The 18,147-nt window shown below is 42.5% G+C and overlaps 1 protein-coding gene across 1 annotated transcript in view; it reads left to right on the forward strand.

Moving 5' to 3' along the window:
- TRA2A (transformer 2 alpha homolog) overlaps positions 1-18,147 on the forward strand; it is a 51,757-nt gene that overhangs the window by 17,651 nt on the left and 15,959 nt on the right. The window contains 1 exon segment of the mRNA XM_073333721.2: positions 4,511-4,682. Within this exon segment, the coding sequence (XP_073189822.1) occupies positions 4,511-4,682 (172 nt within the window).

Consider the following 18,147-nt stretch of genomic DNA (forward strand, 5'->3'; position numbering starts at 1 on the left):
ACCTTTGCCCCAGGGTCTGTGATAAAGTGGTGATATGCTTCTGTGGTCCGGCCTGGTTTGGTTGAAAACACGTCTTGGTATCTGTTGATCATCTCAGTTACCTCCTTCTTCTGGTTTGGTGTCAGATCAGTGGATATCCTGATCTGCTCCTGCATATTATTTTCCTGGATCGGTGTCTCTTGGGCCACTACACACGCCTCTCGTTGGTGCCAAGGCTTTAAGAGGTTAATGTGATAAATTTGTTCTTGTTTCCGGCGTCCTGGCTGCCACACCTTGTAGGCTACTTCCCCCACAGGTTCAACGACCTCATAGGGCCCCTGCCATTGGGTCAAAAGCTTGCTTTCTGCCGTGGGTACCAACACCATCACCCAATCCCTTGGTTGGAACTGTTGGACTTTTGCCTGGCAATTGTAATGGGTTCGCTGGGCCTCCTGCGCCTTTCCCAAATGTTCTCATACAATAGGGGTGACCCGGGCTATCCGTTCTCGCATCTGCAACACATGGTCAATTATATTTCTCCCCTCATTGGGTTCCTCTTCCCAAATTTCTTTTGCAGTATCTAGTATGCCATGGGGTGTGGCGTCCGTACAATAATTCAAATGGGGGAAAACCCAGTTGAGGCCTGAGGTACATCACGGATTGCAAACATAAGGTAGGGTGTCCCAATCCTTCCCGTCTTGATTTACCACTTTCCTTATTGCCTTGAGGGTTTGGTTAAACCTTTCTACTAGCCCATCGGTCTGCAGATGATAGATTGAAGTCCTCAGGGTATGTATATGGAGCAGCGTACAGAGGTCCTTCATTAGCTTTGACATAAATGGGGTACCTTGGTCTGTTAATATCTCCTTTGGTAGCCCCACTCAGGCAAAGATCCCCACCAAGTCTTTAGCTATCTTTTTAGAGGCCGTGTTCTGCAGGGGGACAGCTTCTGGGTAGCGAGTAGCATAATCCAGAACAAGTATATATTGGTGGCCCCGGGCTGTCTTCTCCAGGGGTCCCACTAGATCCATGGCTATTCTCTCGAAGGGGACCTCTATCATGGGAAGGGGTACTAAAGGTGCCCTCAGTTGGGGACGGGGACTGTGCAGCTGACACTCCGGGCAGGACGCACAGTACCTCCGCACTTCTTCATATACTCTGGGCCAGAAGAATCATCACAGGACCTGTTCCAGGCTCTTCTCTACCCCCAAATGCCCCCCCCCCCCCCAAAAGATGACAATGGGCCAGACTTAATACAGCATTCTGGTGTTTTTGAGGTACTAGGATCTGCTGTACCTTCTGCCCCTGTACTGGTGCAACCTGGTGTAAGAGATTCTTCTTCATTATGAAGTAGGGTCCTGGTCCCTGGGTTTTCCCTTCCACGGGGACCCCACCTATTTCAGTCACCTCCTTCCTAATGTTGTCGTACCTTGGGTCTTCAGCCTGGTACTGTCCAAAATTTTCTCTCCTGGGGCTAATATGCCCAAGATCTAAGGGGCCAGTCTCTGTTGCCTCTACTGGTTCAGAGGCGAAAGGGTGTGGGTCAGACTTGGGTGCTTCTCCCTCCTGGGTGGCCTCCTTTGCAGCTGCTCGGGTCCGCCTACCTATGAGAGCAATCCTCTGGCTTTGGGCCAGTATTCGGGTTCCCAAGGCCTTAGCTGCCCTTCTTTCCCTTTCTGTTTTTCTACGCTGACTGGGAGTGGATAACAAATCGGGGGATATTTCAGAGAAGGTTGGGGGTTGCCAGTCTACTGTGGATGCCTCATTACTTTCAGGGCTTCCCCCTTTCTCCAATTCTCCTACCGGGAGTAAGTCTCCAAACCCTGGGAAGTCCCTCCCGATGAGCACTGGGTATGGGAGTTTAGGGACTACACCTGCTGCTACCTCAGTAGTGTTCCCCTGAATCTCGATTTTTTTATTGGGATGGTGGGGTAATAACCAACTGTCCCATGGACGCATGTTATCCCCATATGCATAGCCCACAGCAGCTGACTGCGCTTCACGAGCTTCCCCGAGACAAGCGTGATAGCACTCCCCGAATCAACCAGTGCTGTGGTGTCTACCCCATTTAGCTTCACTGGTCTAGTATACATATGTGGGGTTAGTGAGACCCCCACAAGGTGGATTTGGGAGCATGGGTCTGCCTAGTTCCCCAGGTTACACTACATAGGCTCCTCGGCATTGGGACACTGTGCAGCTGTGTGTCCCTACTCCCCGCAGGCAAAACATCTGTATGGAGCCCTAGGCATTCCCCGGTCTCTTAGTTTGGGTAGTCTAACATCACGATCCTCTTCCCCCTCAGTGCTCCGACTCTTTGTGGCTTCTGGTGGGCCTTCAGCCCCTCTCTTTTTCCACCTGGGTTCTCCTGGTGGCCCAGTCACCCGAGCGCTAGGGCATGGTGCTGCTAGTTTAACCTGGGGTGCTTTTTCCTTTACTGGTCGGGTCAGCTCCCTCGCTGTCCTTCGCCTTTCTACCAGTGTGACAACCTCGTCATAGGTGGAAGGTTCGTTCTGGCTTACCCAGGCACGAAGGTCTGGCGGTAGTCCCCTCATGTACCAGTCGATGACCAGAACCTCTAGTATCTCCTCCAGACTCCAGGACTCGGTTCGTAACCACTTTCGTGCGAGATGGATGAGGTCATATAATTGGGACCGCGAGGTTTTGTTTTCCTGGTTCCTCCACTCATGATACTGCATTCAGTAGAATAAAAATACCCTGATGAACCAGAGAGAAAAACATACCAAAAGTATCTTAGGGCTAAATGAGCAAGGGATAATGGTTCATGAGTATAGTTGCTGACTGTTTCAAACAGAAGGGGTAAATTAAATTACATAGGATGTTACACCATTTATTAAAGGTTCTCATCCTTTTTTGGTGGAGCTGTAATTTATGCTTTACCTAGCAGTTGTTGCTAGGCTGGCAGGCAGTTTTTATCGCTCTGCATGAAGGCAAACTTGGACTTGTGGTCTTTGGAGAAAGCTATTTGGAAGGAAATCTGGAGTGTAAAGAGTAGAGGAATATGTCTGAACCACAAATAAATGTGACATAGTAATGTGGGTAGGCATACTTGTGCTAACTTCAGTCTAGAAGGGTTGGAATGACTGGAAGAGTGGTGCATATATTTGTTGACTGTTTTACCCATGCATAGCTTGCAGTAGCCATAGTCCCAGGAGGGCTTGTACTGCGGTAGCTTTCCCTCCCCCCCCATCCACCACATCCTCACTACCTACCACTGTTACCCACACTAGTTAGATTAAAGCTAGTGTGGGTATAGTTGCCTGCGCTGCAATTGCACTTACACATGTAGTATAGACGTACCCTAAGGCTGACTGGTGGTACTCACAGTTAGAATGCAAAATGATATTTAGCCAGCAGGGAAGTGTCCACAGCTAGAATCTAGGAAAAACAGCCACGAAGGCCATTCAGAGTGATGACGAAGGTAAGAAGCTTGAGTTGGAAGCTCTTAGGAGCTTTGTGGCTATGTTACGAGAATGATTGAATGTGAAAAGGTTGCTGTCAATTGCAATCACTAAACGGTCAAATCTGTAGAAGCCTGAATACAACCAAACTTTAAATGACACAGTGAAGTTTTTGTAAAGGGCATTTCTGAGGATGATCTCTAAACTTATGTAATTGAGATCAATGACTTCAAATCAACCAAACTGGTTTCTTTATAATTACTGTCAGACAATTTCTGTGGTTTACCAAAACTTTTCAGGTCCTCTGACTTGCAGTTAGTTGTGAGGTGTTAGAGCATAGGTTTCTTAATGAGCATAAACGATATGAATGCCAAAAGACCATGAATTGAACTCTGCAAACTGTCAGGCATTCTTTGGCTGTTGCAGTATGTTTCTCTTGGACTGTTAGGCCAGGAGGACTGTACCCTACCTGTGACTATGATACTTGTGTGTGGAAATCACATAACTTTGAACAGTTTTGTACCATCCTACTGAGAACAGCTGGACATGTGTGAATGATGTGAAGAACAACCTACCTACCTGAAACTAGCATGGTCCTTCTGGCCTTAATTTTGGATTACTGTTGAGCTTAGGTTTATCTCAATCATAAAAGTTAGACAGAAAAGTCCTGCTAGATCTGTCCATATCCCTGCTGATGTAAGACTTCCTTAAAACATAGTATATTGGGCTTCCATATCACTGCATGTTAAAGATGTCATTTTATATTAACATGCTGTGAGTGTAAGATTAGAAATCTTTTCTCTAATTTAAAATATATTCCAGTTCACATGGCCAAAGTGTACTTGCCATGTGAGTTTGAATCACATTACTGATCAGACTCAGTCCAGTTTTAAACTACTACAAATCTGCAGTTGTCAAATCTATAGGCACATTAAGAAGTAGAATTTAAACAATATTTTAAATGTTATTTATTGTGTGTGGTGATAGTGAATTTGTGAAATCTCCTTTAGGGACATGTACTTTTTAAAATTTAATTTATTGCGTGTATTTCACATACATATCATATATATAATTTCTATATATACCTCTGAAAACTTTTTTCTTCATTGAAGGTCCAGATCAAGAAGACATTCTCACAGACGTTACACTCGCTCCAGGTCCCATTCTCATTCTCATTCGCATAGGAGACGATCTCGAAGCAGATCGTACACACCCGAATATCGTCGCCGAAGGAGCCGCAGTCATTCTCCAATGTCTAACCGAAGAAGGCACACTGGCAGCAGAGTATGTGGTATTAATCAAGGCTGAGTATTTTAAATAAATGATGTAAGGTATCGCTCGCTGTGGACATTTCTATCATAAGGGAGGCTAGTTTCTTTTTTTAAAGTGCTTATGAGTTTACTGTATTTTCTTTGTGTATGTGGATGAATAAGGCAAGAGAAACTCTAGGAGATGTCTGCCTCTAAGCCTGACTGAAGGAGTAAGAGATTTCTGGATTGGTTATCCATGCATAGCTTGCAGTGTACTGTGTTCAGGGCACTTGTGACTATTCATGTCCAATAACAGCTAAAGAAGGGCTATGATTAGGATGCATTTCTTGTGCCGCCTTCTTGAGGGAGGTGCTCTATGGGCTCTCGTCTTGGTGCATCTGGAGTTAATCAGTTCTGCTAAGTGCTTTGGCTGGATGGGATTTGGGAACATAATGTAGGAATCTGCCTATATAATGATTCCAGCCGGAGGAGTAAAGAATCTAGCCTTGCCACAAAGTCTCATCTGCAACATGATAGCATGTAAGGGGGAACAAATCTGTTGGCATTGAATGAATAAAAGTGGCATGGATTTTTGAAGAATAAACATTGTTATAAGTTTTTTAAAATAAACTACACTTTTATTTAGCTACAGTGTAAACATTAGTTTATTATGTATACTTATGAAAGGCAATATCTAAGTATATCAAAGCACTTTACAAACACACCAAACCCCTATTTTAAAGACAAGCAAGGGGGGATAATAGAGGGATTAAAATTATTTACCTAAGATTAGACATTACATTGGTAGGATTGGATCATGATTCCTGGTTCTCTACTTAAACCCTTAGACATTATTTCCTATGAAAGATATCTAGACTTCTCTGACACACTTGAATATGCCTCAAATTAATTTTTATCTAATGAAATTTCACTGTATTGGACAAATACAAAATTAAAAGGAATAAAAGATGACAGGATGTAACTAAGGAGTAATTCTGCATCTTGCTTGACTTGACCATCTTGTCTGAATTAACTGTTTGGCAGGACTTCTTGAAATGTCAGTGTAGGAATTGATTTTAGCCTATTTTATCAATGATCTGGGGATGAATTAAGTAGATTTGCAGATGACCATGCCAAATGGAGTTGTATACACTTAAAATATTGAGAATACATGTTTAAATAACGCTTAGAAAAATTGGCTGGAATTAATAATAAAATTTAGGAAATATGCTAGTTATCTTCTTAAGTGAGGGCTGAAAGGAGATGCAAGAGTAAATTCTGCTACTACTTTAGAAAAGACAGTGCAAATCATTCCTCTTCAAAAAGGTCTTTCTACCATAAGAAAGGCACTCACAGCACTGATTTCCCTCCCCCCCCCCGCCCCCTTCAACCCAGGTAAAACTCCTAGAGTCTCCAAAAAGGTAAATTTATAAAGTCTAAAAAATTGAAAACAAAAGACCCAAGTAGAATTTCTTTCTTTATATGGACAAGTGCCAGAGATGCTATCAAAAACACTAGGAATTTCACTATTCCCGTTGGTTTTACGTGAAAGGTTTCTCACATACTATGGTGATGGGAGGCAATATTAAATTAATCCCTCCTGTAACAGGGATTGTAACCTATTGCATAAGTTTGCAATGTGATACAGTGGCATAGTTATTGTTATATCTAGCTGTCTGTTTCGCACGTTAGAAAGGTAATAGCAATGGTTGAGCCATCTTTGGGATACTATGTGCAAATAGGAGATTTACAGAAGGGCAGTACAGATAGCAGTATGTATAGAGGGACTTGCCCATGAAGAAAAGCTAGAAGAAATATTTATTAAGCTAAAAAAACTACTAAAGCCATGCTGTAACAAACACAAATAATTAAGGGTGTCAAGGATAAAGAAGAAATTGCTTAATGGTACAGGGAGGAATAACTGGAAATTATGGAGTGAAATGGAGCCAGTTAGGCTGAACTTCAGGGGAAAAAATGCTTAAACATGCAATTGATGCAATAATCTTCCAAAGGAGGAGTTGGCATCCTTGTTCAAATTACTCAGACTTGAGCAAGACAAAACTATATTGAAACATTAAATAAAGTAGTGAAGCCATTCTGGATCAAAGGAAATAACAAAAAGGCAAAGTATACAAAAATTTCTGGGGAATATCAGGCATTGGTGTAAATGTGAATTGGATAAGATTTATTTTTTATCATACATTTTGGTGTGTCACTTTGATCCATGATCAAGAGTAATCAGTACCTGTCTGACTTACTTTAGTTTCTGGAAGAAATCTGCCAGTCTGAAATCTGAGGTGCTGCTCTTTACATTGTTGCAAGTAGCTCTACCTCCCATATAGGCTTTTAGCCCACATCAGAGCCCTTCCTATCAGTAGTCCTCTGTCTGTCAGCTCCAGTTGACAGTTAGTTTAGTGAGTCAGGCACTCTTACTTCAGCACTTCTGTAGCTATGGCAGCAGAAGCAAGATCCAAATGAAACATGGGGCACTATAGTGACTGGAGTATGCCTGATTGATTCTGCGGCAAGCTTGCCCACAGGATCTTGACCCTCCTTCAAGACCAAGAGAGTCCCACAAGTCTGATGACAACAAGAACCTGTGATCCTGATGGGCTGGGCAATATGCTGTTTGGTATTCCGCGAGATGATTTACTGAGTCAGCAAGCTTAATCTGATTAAAATGGATGACTTAAGTCTTTACTGCCAGGGGGAATGAAAGCTGAAAGGAGCTCTTCCTGCAAATGTATTTGTGACTACTAAGAATACCAACGCTGTCCAGCTATCCACTTACTATAAAGGACAACTCACGTACTTCTGATCCTTTAGGAAGTTCATCTAATGTATACCTTTTTTCTCTGATCTGTTGGGTCCTGAGGAAACTGAATTCAGTGGCTCTGATTCTGATCACCCCCAATTTGGTAGAAATGATCAGGATGATCCTGTTGGAGAATAGATGTCCTTCCTAGTCTTGAGTCAAAGCCTCCATGTGTTGACTACCAGAAAAGGTACTAGAAAAGCTGTTTAAATATCTGGATTGCAAAAGAGAATCTCTGGCTTGCTAGGCTTTGTCAGGCAAGGTAGTTTCCACCTTGATAAATTCAAAGGCCTCTACAACCATCCTACCACAAAACACCCTTCCCCCTTTCTCCTTCTCCCCCCCCCCCACTCCTATTATTAGTATCAGATTGAGAGAGAAGTTCACAGATTTCAAAGCCAGACGGGACCATCATGATCATCTCGTCAGACCTGCACATCACAGGCTGCAGAACTGCAACCACCCACTCCTGTAATAGGCCCATAACTTCTGGATGAATTACTGAAGTCCTCAAATCGTGAGTTGAAGACTTCCAAGTTACAAAGAATCCACCATTTGCTCTAGTTTAAACCAGGAAGTGTCCCAAGTCCCATGCCACAGAGGAGAGTGAAAAACCCAATGTCACCTGGGGGTAGATTCCTTCCTGATCCCAAATATGATGATCAGTTAGACCCTGAGCATGTCAGCATGACCCACCAGCCAGACACCTGGGAAAGAATTCTCTGTAGTAACTCAGAGCCCTCCCCATCTAGTGTCCCATCACCAGCCGTTGGAGATAGTTGCTGTCACAGATGGGCTGCATGCCATTGTTGGCTGTCTCATCATACCATCCCCTCCGTCAGTTTATCAAGCTCAGTCTTGAAACAATTTAGTTGTTTTGCCACACTATTCCCCTTGGAAGGCTGTTCCAGAACTTCTCTTCTCTTTGATGGTTGGAAACCTTTGTCTAGTTTCAAGCCTAAACTTGTTGATGGCCAGTTTACATCCATTTGTTCTTGTCAATACTGGCACTTAACTTAAAGACCTCTCCCTCCCTGGTATTTTCCCTCTGATGCATTTATAGAGAGCAGTCATCTCTCCCCTCAGCCTTTGTTTTGCTAGGTTAAACAAGCCACGCTCTGTGATTCTCCTCTCATAAGGTAGATTTTCCATTCTTCTGATCATCCCAGTAGCCCTTCTTTGCACCTGTTCCAGTTTGAATTAATCTTTCTTAAACATGGGAGACCAGAATTGCACATGCTATTCCAGATGAGATTTCACCAGTGGCTTGTATCATGGTAATAATACTTCCCTATCTGTCCCTAGTTTCTGGCTCTGTCTCCCAAGGAGGCTTAAAGGGCTGATCTTAAGGCTTCCAGGGATTATCTGTCTGTCCTGATGGGCATTTGGGTACTCATAATGGGTTTCTCCCAAGTCACAAGGTTGTTGAAAACAGCAAAGAATATTCCTACCAAACTGTTCCCCGTTGAGCCTGTTTGAAGTCTGGCCTTTGCTTACCCATGGTCTCAGGCACAATACCTAGTTCTCCTATCTCTGCCTACCCTGGTTCACTTGGTACATTACTAGACATAGTCCAGATTCCAGTCTGATGAGCAGCTCTAACTGTTATAAGTAGCACACGGGATCTTTATAGGGGAGAAGGCAGAACACCGCATTTATTGAGAATACAGGAGTTAGCATATGCTTTTCAATCTCTCTCTCTCACACACACACTCCTGCCAGTTGATGTTTATAGTTACCAGTCCAGAGTCTGGATCAATCTAGTGGCCAGCCAGATTGGTCGCAGAGGGGAGTAGGGCTCTGTCGGTCGTGAGCCGATGCTCCTGGAGTGTGGCAAGACGAACCCAAAGTTCCATGGCCAAGCACCCTGTTCTTACCGTCTTTTTTTTTCTCTGAAGTCTGTGGATTTTGCTGTGTCAGTTTGTGACTGGGTTACTCCTTAATTGATGTAAACATTCCAATACACCTCCGAGAGGGTCCTCCTGTCCTGGTTCTGATCCAGCCTTCATCTCAGGGTCGTCAGTCTGCCCTTCCTTCATTATGGATGTATGTTGATGATTCTCTGGTGTCCGTTAAGTCTCTTCACTTCTTCTTCCATGACCATCTGGCTATAACAATGGCCTTCACACCTTATCTTTTCCTGATGCATACATTCCTCATTCACACAAACAGTCTTTTACAGAGACCTTTGAGAATACCAATAGTGTCAGTTTATTTTGGATCTCCTTAACATAGACACAATACAAGATCCTGTCTCTTACTTACTAAACCTTAAAACAAAGAAATGTAGAGTACATTTAACTAGAGTGCATAATTTGTAAAATATAGGAAATCCTAGTAGACATCATAACTTATCCTAAAACAAAAGGGTGACCATAATCAGTCATAAGGATTGTTCTGGTCTGTCCCTGCCTTAACATCAGTACAGACACTGGCAGTCTGTCAGATGCATTTCTACCAATGTCCCAGAGGGTCATTCCTTTCTGCTATTCAAATGGTGTAGCTGGTAAAATGAAATCAAGACATACATTAGTACCTCTATTCTTATAGTACAATTATAAAATCCTGCTCCTACATAACCTCCATTTTTTTTGTCATGTCATGTAAATTACCTTTTGCAAAGGAGACAATCTCTCTGGTAGTCCCATCCTGGTATAAACCTCTGTTGGTTTATCCAGTCATCTGCATTGGTTCTCAACCGATTCCATACAGTGACCACGTATTACAGCAGAAATAAATCCTACTGAATCAGAAAGACCTATTTATCATGACGCCCCTGTTGATTAGCCATTATTTAGTGGTATTTTTCAGAGTTCTGTTTGTTTTTTAAATTAGATGTTTCACACTTTTGAAACTTCAGCTAGGGCTTTGGGGTGGTGTCAAATGGTTTTTAGGCTTTTAGCTAGCATCTAGCAATCTGTGGTGTAAAAAAACATAGCAGCTTCAAATTCCAGACTAGTGCTACACTGAAAGTCAGCATGTAAGGTGGAACAAAATTTCATTTGCCTTCAGTTTGCCTGATTACATGTTCTTTACATTATTGTTGGAGTTATCAATAAGCAGTCTAAATTGCTCAACTTGGGAAATACACTAGTTTATGTAACCATGGTAGCTAACTTCAGTCCAAAATAAGACAATACATTTCTCCATATCAAAAGTGGCTATTGACCCCCTTGCTACCTTAAAATATTTTAGAAGGTTCAAATGAGGAAAGCATTTCGGATATGGCGATATGCCCATTTCATTTACTCTGCACAATACAACATTTTCGGTATAAAATTCAGCCTAGAACATGTGTACAACATGAGTATGTGTTTTACTTGAGTGGCAATTTTTTAGGCACTCACACTTATGAGTAGTGTATGCATTCTACGCATATATACAAAAATGCATTAAAAAAGGTTGTTTAAGGTTTAAAAGTATGTTAACAAACACTGAAGGAAATTACATTTTAAAAAACCTACCCTTAGTTATTTAGGTTACAAAGCAAATAACTTGAAAGTTGGGGAATGTCAGATTCACAGTTGTCCATGCAACCTAAATTCTTCCCCCTTGTGCATACAATCTGTGGACTAAATGAGGTAGGTGTCTTTGGGGGGTGGAAAATGTGATTAAAGATTGTCAAAATGCGTGTGCACAAAGTTGCAGAATTAAGATTGCACAGGCAACTATAAATCTGGACCTTCTTAACTTTTGCATTCTTGGTTTTGTAACCTAAACAGTTTTCTTTTGAAGCAGTTATTTGTATTGCACTTCGCTAGGTTTGTTAAAGAGAAAAATATAAAGCAGGTTGTACGGCTGTAACAATCACCATCATGGATAATCAAGAAAGTTTGAGACCTCAACCCCTCAGCAGTGCAGCAAAATTTCTACCACTTAAGAACTGACCATATTAACTGGCATCAGCAGAAGACTGTTATCCCAAAGCAGGAGTGGGCTACAGGTGCCATGTGCAGAGTCAGTGAGGTAGATGGGGGATCCTGGTCTGATTGTCTCTACTCTCTTCCCAACTGCCCTTGGAGCTGAGGGAGTTCTTGTCTCATATGATGCCCCCAAGGGCAGGGAGATGGGGAGAGACCCAGATCATGGCCTCAGAGTCCTATGTGTAGAGCTGTGCATGGATATAAAATTTTATCCGTGTCCAATCTGCAAACATCGTCTGTGGATATCCACAGATTTGTAGGGCTCTACCCATGTGGTTGGAGAATTAGGGGGCTTGGTCAAGCTGCTTCCCTAAACAGCACTACTAGGTTGCTCTGGTAGGGCCCAGGTGTTTCTAATACACCTCTACCCCGATATAGTGCAGTAAAGCAGCGCTCTGCGGAGTGGGGCTGTGCGTTCTGGCGGATCAGCGCGTCAGTGTGTCTGGCTCTGACATGCTGCTCTGAGTGTCGTGTTAGGGTGCTGGGCTGGGGCCGAGGGGTTGGATAAGGGGCAGAGGGTCTTGGGGGGGGGGGGGGGGGGTTGGATGGTTCTGGGGGGCGGGGCGGTCAGGGGACTGGGAAAGGGGGCATTGGATAGGGCGTGGGAGTCCGGGGGGTAGGGGTCTGTCGGGGGCGGGAGTGTGGATAGGGGTCAGGGCAGTCGGGGGGGGGGTGTTGGATGGGTTGGGGGTTCAGAGGGATCAGTCAGGGGATGGGAAGTGACCATTAATAAAAGAAATGCTCGAGGCCAAAGCATGTCTGATATAATGCGGTTTCACCTATAACGTGGTAAGATTTTTTGGCTCCTGAGGACTGCGTTATGTCAGGATAGAAGTGTACGTCGTGTGCTGTAGCAGCCTGATTCATTAGAATGTCTGTGTTCTGTTAATATTTTGGCATGCAGACAGAATTTTCCTGAGGAATGCTAGTGAAAGAAGGGAAATTATTTAACTGTTTATAACGCTGCTTAAATCTAAAAGGAATTTCATGGGATTAAAGACGTGTTTCTACCGAAGGGCTTTTCAGTTGTCAAATTGCAAAAGCCTGCTGTGAACAATGTAGGTGTTAAAGCTTCTGGAAAAAGAGTTATAAGAATCTGATATAATGGAAAGCGTAAGGAAGCCTAAATATAGAGATGACCACCAGTTCCTCCTGTAATAGTACGTGGCATTGTGCATTTTTTACACATTTTTTTTCTTCTGTTTAACTTTATGGATAGATCTAAACATTTCATCATCTCCCCTTTTAAATACTTTGAATAGACTTGATTTCCTATTTATTTGTATATTTGAGAGAATAAACAATTTTCCTTGACCCACCAATGTAGGTCAGAAAGCATAGTGATGAAGTGAGAAGTGCCAAAAGTCAAGCAGACCTGGGCCTTACAAAGGAAATTAAAACCAATAGTAAAAGGTTCTTTAGCCATATAAACAAAAAGAAAACAAGGAAGGAAGGTGGGACTGCTAAACACTGAGGACATGCTGGAGATTAAAATAAGTATGGCCCAACACCTAAACAAATACTTTGCCTCAGTTTTTAATAAGGATAATGAGGTGCTTGGGGGCAGTGGTAGGGTTGCTGATAGGAGCAAGGATATGGAAGTAGAAACTACCACGTTGTACGGGGAGGCCAAACTCAAAACAGCTTAAGGAGATCAAATCGAGGGGCCTGGGTAATCTCCATCCAAGAATATTACAGGAACTGGCTCATGAAATTGCTAGCCAATAGCAAGGATTTTTAATGAATCCGTAGGCTTGGGTGTCATACCATGTGACTGGAGAATTACAGATAGAGTGCCTATATTTAAGAAGGGGGGTGGGGGTGGGACTTGGGAAACTACAGGCCTGTTGGTTTGACCTCAGATGAATGCAAGGTGTTCAAACAAATTTTGAAAAAGTAATTAAAGACATAGAGGTAAATGGAAATTGGGATAAAATTACAACATGGTTTTACAAATAAGTGATGCCAGACTAACCTGATCTTTCTTTGAGAAGATAACCAGTTTTTGTAAACAAAAAGAACATAAGAACAGATATACTGGGTCAGACCAAAGGTCCGTATAGCCCAGTATCCTGTCTTCCGACTGTGGCCAATGCCAGGTGCCCCAGAGGGAATGAACAGAACAGGTCATCATCAACTGATCCATTCCCTGTCACCCATTCCCAGCTTCTGGCAAACAGAAGCTAGGGATACCATCCCTGCCCATTCTGGCTAATAGCCATTGATGGGCCTATCTTCCATGAACTTATCTAGTGTTTTGTTTTGTTTTGTTTTTGTTTTGGTTTTTTTTTTAACCCTGTTACAGTCTTGGCCTTCACAACATCCTCTGGCAAAGAGATCCACAGGTTGACTGTGCGTTGTATGAAGAATTTTTTCCTTTTGTTTGTTTTAAACATGATGCCTATTAATCTCATTTGGTGACCCCTAGTTTGTGTTATGAGGAGTAAATAACACTTTCTCCACGCCAGTCATGATTTTATAGACCTCATCATATCCCCCCTTAGTTGTCTCTTTTCCAAGCTGAAAAGTCCCAGTCTTATTAATCTCTCATACGGCAGCCATTCCATATCCCTAATAATTTTTGTTGCCCTTTTCTGAACCTTTTCCAATTCCAATCCATCTTTTTTTTAGATGGGGCGACCACACCTGCATGCAATATTCAAGATGTGGGCGTACAATGGATTTCTGTAGAGGCAATATGATATTTTCTATATTTTCTATATTTTTATCTATCCCTTCTTAATGATTCTCAACGTTGTTTGCTTTTTTGACGGCCACTGCATATTGAGTGGATGTTTTCAGAAAACTATCCACAATGACTCCAAGATCTTTCTTGAGTGGTAAAAGCTAATTTAGACCCCATCATTTTATATGTATAGTTGGGATTATGTTTTCCAATGTGCATTACTTTTCATTTATTAACATGGAATTTCATGTGCCATTTTGTTGCCCAGTCACCCAGTTTTGAGAGATCCTTTTGTAGCTCTTTGCAGTCTGCCTGGGATTTAACTATCTTGAGTAGTTTTGTATCCTCTGCAAATTTTGCCACCTCACTGTTTACCCTTTTTTCCAGATCATTTATAAATATGTTGACTAGGACTGGTCCCAGTACAGACCCCTGGGGGACACCACTGTTTCCCTCTCTCCGTTCCGAAAACTGATAATTTATTCCTAGTCTTTGTTTCCTATCTTTTAACCAGTTACCAATACATAAGCGGATCTTCCCTCTTAATCCCATGACAGTTTACTTTGCTTAAGAGCCTTTGGTGAGGGACCTTGTCAAAGGCTTTCTGAAAATCTCAGTATACTACATCCATTAGATTTCCCTTGACCACATGCTTGTTGAGCTCCTCAAAGAATTCTAGTAGATTGCTGAGGCATGATTTCCTTTTACAAAAAATATGTTGACTCTTCCCTAACAAGTTATGTTCATCTATGTGTCTGACAATTTTGTTCTTTACTATAGTTTCAACCAGTTTGCCCTGTAGTGAAGTCAAGCTTATCGGCCTGTAGTTGCCAGGATAACCTCTGGAGCCCTTTTTGAAAATTGGTGTCACATTACCTATCCTCCAGTCATTTGGTACAGAAGCTGATTTAAATGATAGGTTTACAGACTACAGTTAATAGTTCTGCAGTTTCACATTTGAGTTCCTTCAGCACTCTTGGGTGAATACCATCTGGTCCTGGTGACTTACTGCTGTTTTAGTTTATCAGTTTGTTCCAAAACCACCTCTAATGACACTCATTCTGGGACAGTTCCTCAGATTTGTCACCTAAAAAGAATGGCTCAGGTTTGGGCATCTCCCTCACATCCTCAGCAGTGAAGACTGATGCAAAGAATTTATTTAGTTTTTCTGCAATGGCCTTATTGTCCTTGAGTGCTCCTTTAGCATCTCGATAGTTCAATGGCCCCACTGGTTGTTTAGCAGGTTTCCTGCTTCTGATATACTAAATTTTTGCTATTACTTTTTGAGTCTTTGGGTAGCTGTTCTTCAAATTCTTTTTTGGCCTTCGTAATTATATTTTTAAATATAATTTAAAAATTTGCCAGAGTTTATGCTCCTTTCTATTTTCCTCACTAGGATTTAACTTCTGCTTTTTAAAGGATACCTTTTTGCCTCTCACTGCTTCTTTTACTTTGTTGTTTAGCTATGGTGGCTCTTTTCTGGTTCTCTTACTACGTTTTTTAATTTGGGGTATAAATTTAAGTTGAGCCTCTATGGTGTCTTTATAAAGTTTCCATGCAGCTTGCAGGGATTTTATTTTTGGTGCTGTACCTTTTTAATTTCCGTTTAACTAACCTCCTCATTTTTGTGTAGTACCCCTTTCTGAAATTAAATGCTACAGTGTTGGGCTCTTGTGTTTTTCTGCCGCAGAGTAGGGTTCAGGGCTTGCCCCGCTCCATGTGTGCCTCTGCACGGCTCCTGGAAGCTGCAGCATGTCCCCCACTCCAGCTCCTATGCAGAGGGGCAGCTGCGGGCTCCGCATGCTGCCCCTGCCCCAGGTGCTGCCCTTACAGCTCCCATTGGTCAGCAACCGCAGCCAATGGGAGCTGCAGAGGCAGCGCCTGCAGACGGGGCAGCACGCAGAGCCACCTGGTCACACTTCTGCTTAAGAGCTGGAGAGGGGACATGTCACTGCTTCCAGGAGCTGCTTCAGGTAAGCGCCACCTGGAGCCTGCACCCCTGACCCCCTCTTGAGCCCCAATTCCCTCCTCAGCCCTGATCCTCGACCCACCCTCCAAACCCCTGGGTTCCAGCCCAGAGCACCCTCCTGCACCCCAGAGCCCGCACCCCCAGCCAGAGCCTGCACCCCAACGGCTTTCCCCAGCCCAGAACCTCCTCTCGCCCCCTGAACTCCTCATTTCTCGCCCCACCCCAGAGCCCTCACCCCTTCCTGCATCCCAACCCCCAATTTTGTGAGCATTCATAGCCCGTCATACAATTTCTATACCCAGATGTGGCCCTTGGGCTGAAGAGTTTGCCCACCCCGATTCAAGGTATCAAACTTTATCTCTCAAAAAGAAAAGGAGTACTTCATTGGATACTGTAGCTCATGAAAGCTTATGCTCAAATAAATTGGTTAGTCTCTAAGGTGCCACAAGTACTCCTTTTCTTTTTGCAAATACAGATGAACACGGCTGCTACTCTGAAACTTTATCTCTGCATCCTGTCCTGAGGTGACATGTACTCAGTCAATATGGGGATAGTTGAAATCCCCCATTATTACTGAGTTTTATATTTTAATAGCCTCTTTAATCTCCCTGAGCATTTCACAGTCACTATCACCATCCTGGTCACCTCCACTACTCCCCTTGGAAGGCTGTTCCAGAACTTCACTCCTCTGATGGCTAGAAACTTTTGTCTAATTTCCTAACTTGTTTCAAGACTGAGTTTAATAGGTTGACGGAGGGGATGGTATAATGATAGCCTGCAGTGGCCCATCCACTATTCCTAGTACCAATTATCCCCAACAGTCTGAGATGGGACACTAGCTGGGAAGGGTTCTGAGTTACTACAGAGAATTCTTTCCCAGGTGTCTGGCTGTTGGGTCTTGCTGACATCCTCAGAGCCTAAGCAGTTGCCATATTTGAGGTAGGGAAGGAATTTTTCCCCAGGTGAGAGTGACAGGTTTTTTAGCCTTCATCTGCAGCATGGGGCATGGGTCACTCACTAATTAATTTGAACTAGAGTAAATGTTGGATTCCCTGAAACTGAAATCTTTAAATGAAGATCTGAGGACGTCAGTAACTCAGAGGTTTATGAGCTTATTACAGGAGTGAGTGTGAGAGATTCTGTGGTCTGAAATGTTCAGGAGGTCAGATTAGATGATTACAATGGTCCGTTCTGGCTTTTAAGTCCGTGTCTGTATCAGTTCTCACCATGAATTATAAACATTGCGATATAATATTGTAAATGAGCTTACACTCAGACACGGAAAACTTTAAGCTGTGTAAATTATAAACAAGTGTGAAAACCAGCTAGAAAATGGTTTAGTCAGGAGCAGTGCTTAAAGAAACACCATAAATTTGTGATCTGGTCATTATAGTAGTAGTTTTGGAACCCATGTCTGTCCAGGAATCCCCTGTCAGTTTTTATGGCATGTACAATTGCATTTTCTTTTTAAACATTCTCTTTTACTGTATAAGATTTACACAAAGAAATAATTCAAACTGATTGTGCATTTGACATTGTTGAATAAAGTAAACCAATTGAAGGTACAAACAAATTTTCTCACTAAAATTTCAGTTAGTAATTTTAAATTCTAACAATGACAAGAACAAAATTATCATACAGATGCTTGATTTTTAAATTTAATGTGTATTTATGCCTTACACAGAATGGAAACCTCATTTCAAATTGCACAGGTCCCACACATTGTCACAAACAGTATTACTTTTAGAATAACTGACATGAATAAGAGGTTCATGCCAATTGTAGAGATGTGGGATCCCTTAGGGAATTAAGGAATGAAATTACACTTTTTTATGTAAATCAGTGACTTGCATCAAGTTAGTAGTCACTGAAAATGTCAGTGAATTATTTCATGGCTGTGGAATTATGCTCCAAAGTGTGTGTATGGGAGGAGGGGTGTTCCTGATCCCTGGAGCTGTGAAGAAAATTACCTGTAAACCAGTGTACTTCTTGTGGATAGAAAATCTGAAACCATAGTTCTGAAAAGTGTGAACTGCTCCATTCATATCATTGTCCTATCTAAAAATGATTGATTAAATTTCAGTCTTATTAACTTTCACTGCTGAT

Source organism: Lepidochelys kempii, chromosome 2 (assembly GCF_965140285.1).
Source record: "Lepidochelys kempii isolate rLepKem1 chromosome 2, rLepKem1.hap1, whole genome shotgun sequence".
Classification (NCBI taxonomy): domain Eukaryota; kingdom Metazoa; phylum Chordata; order Testudines; family Cheloniidae; genus Lepidochelys; species Lepidochelys kempii.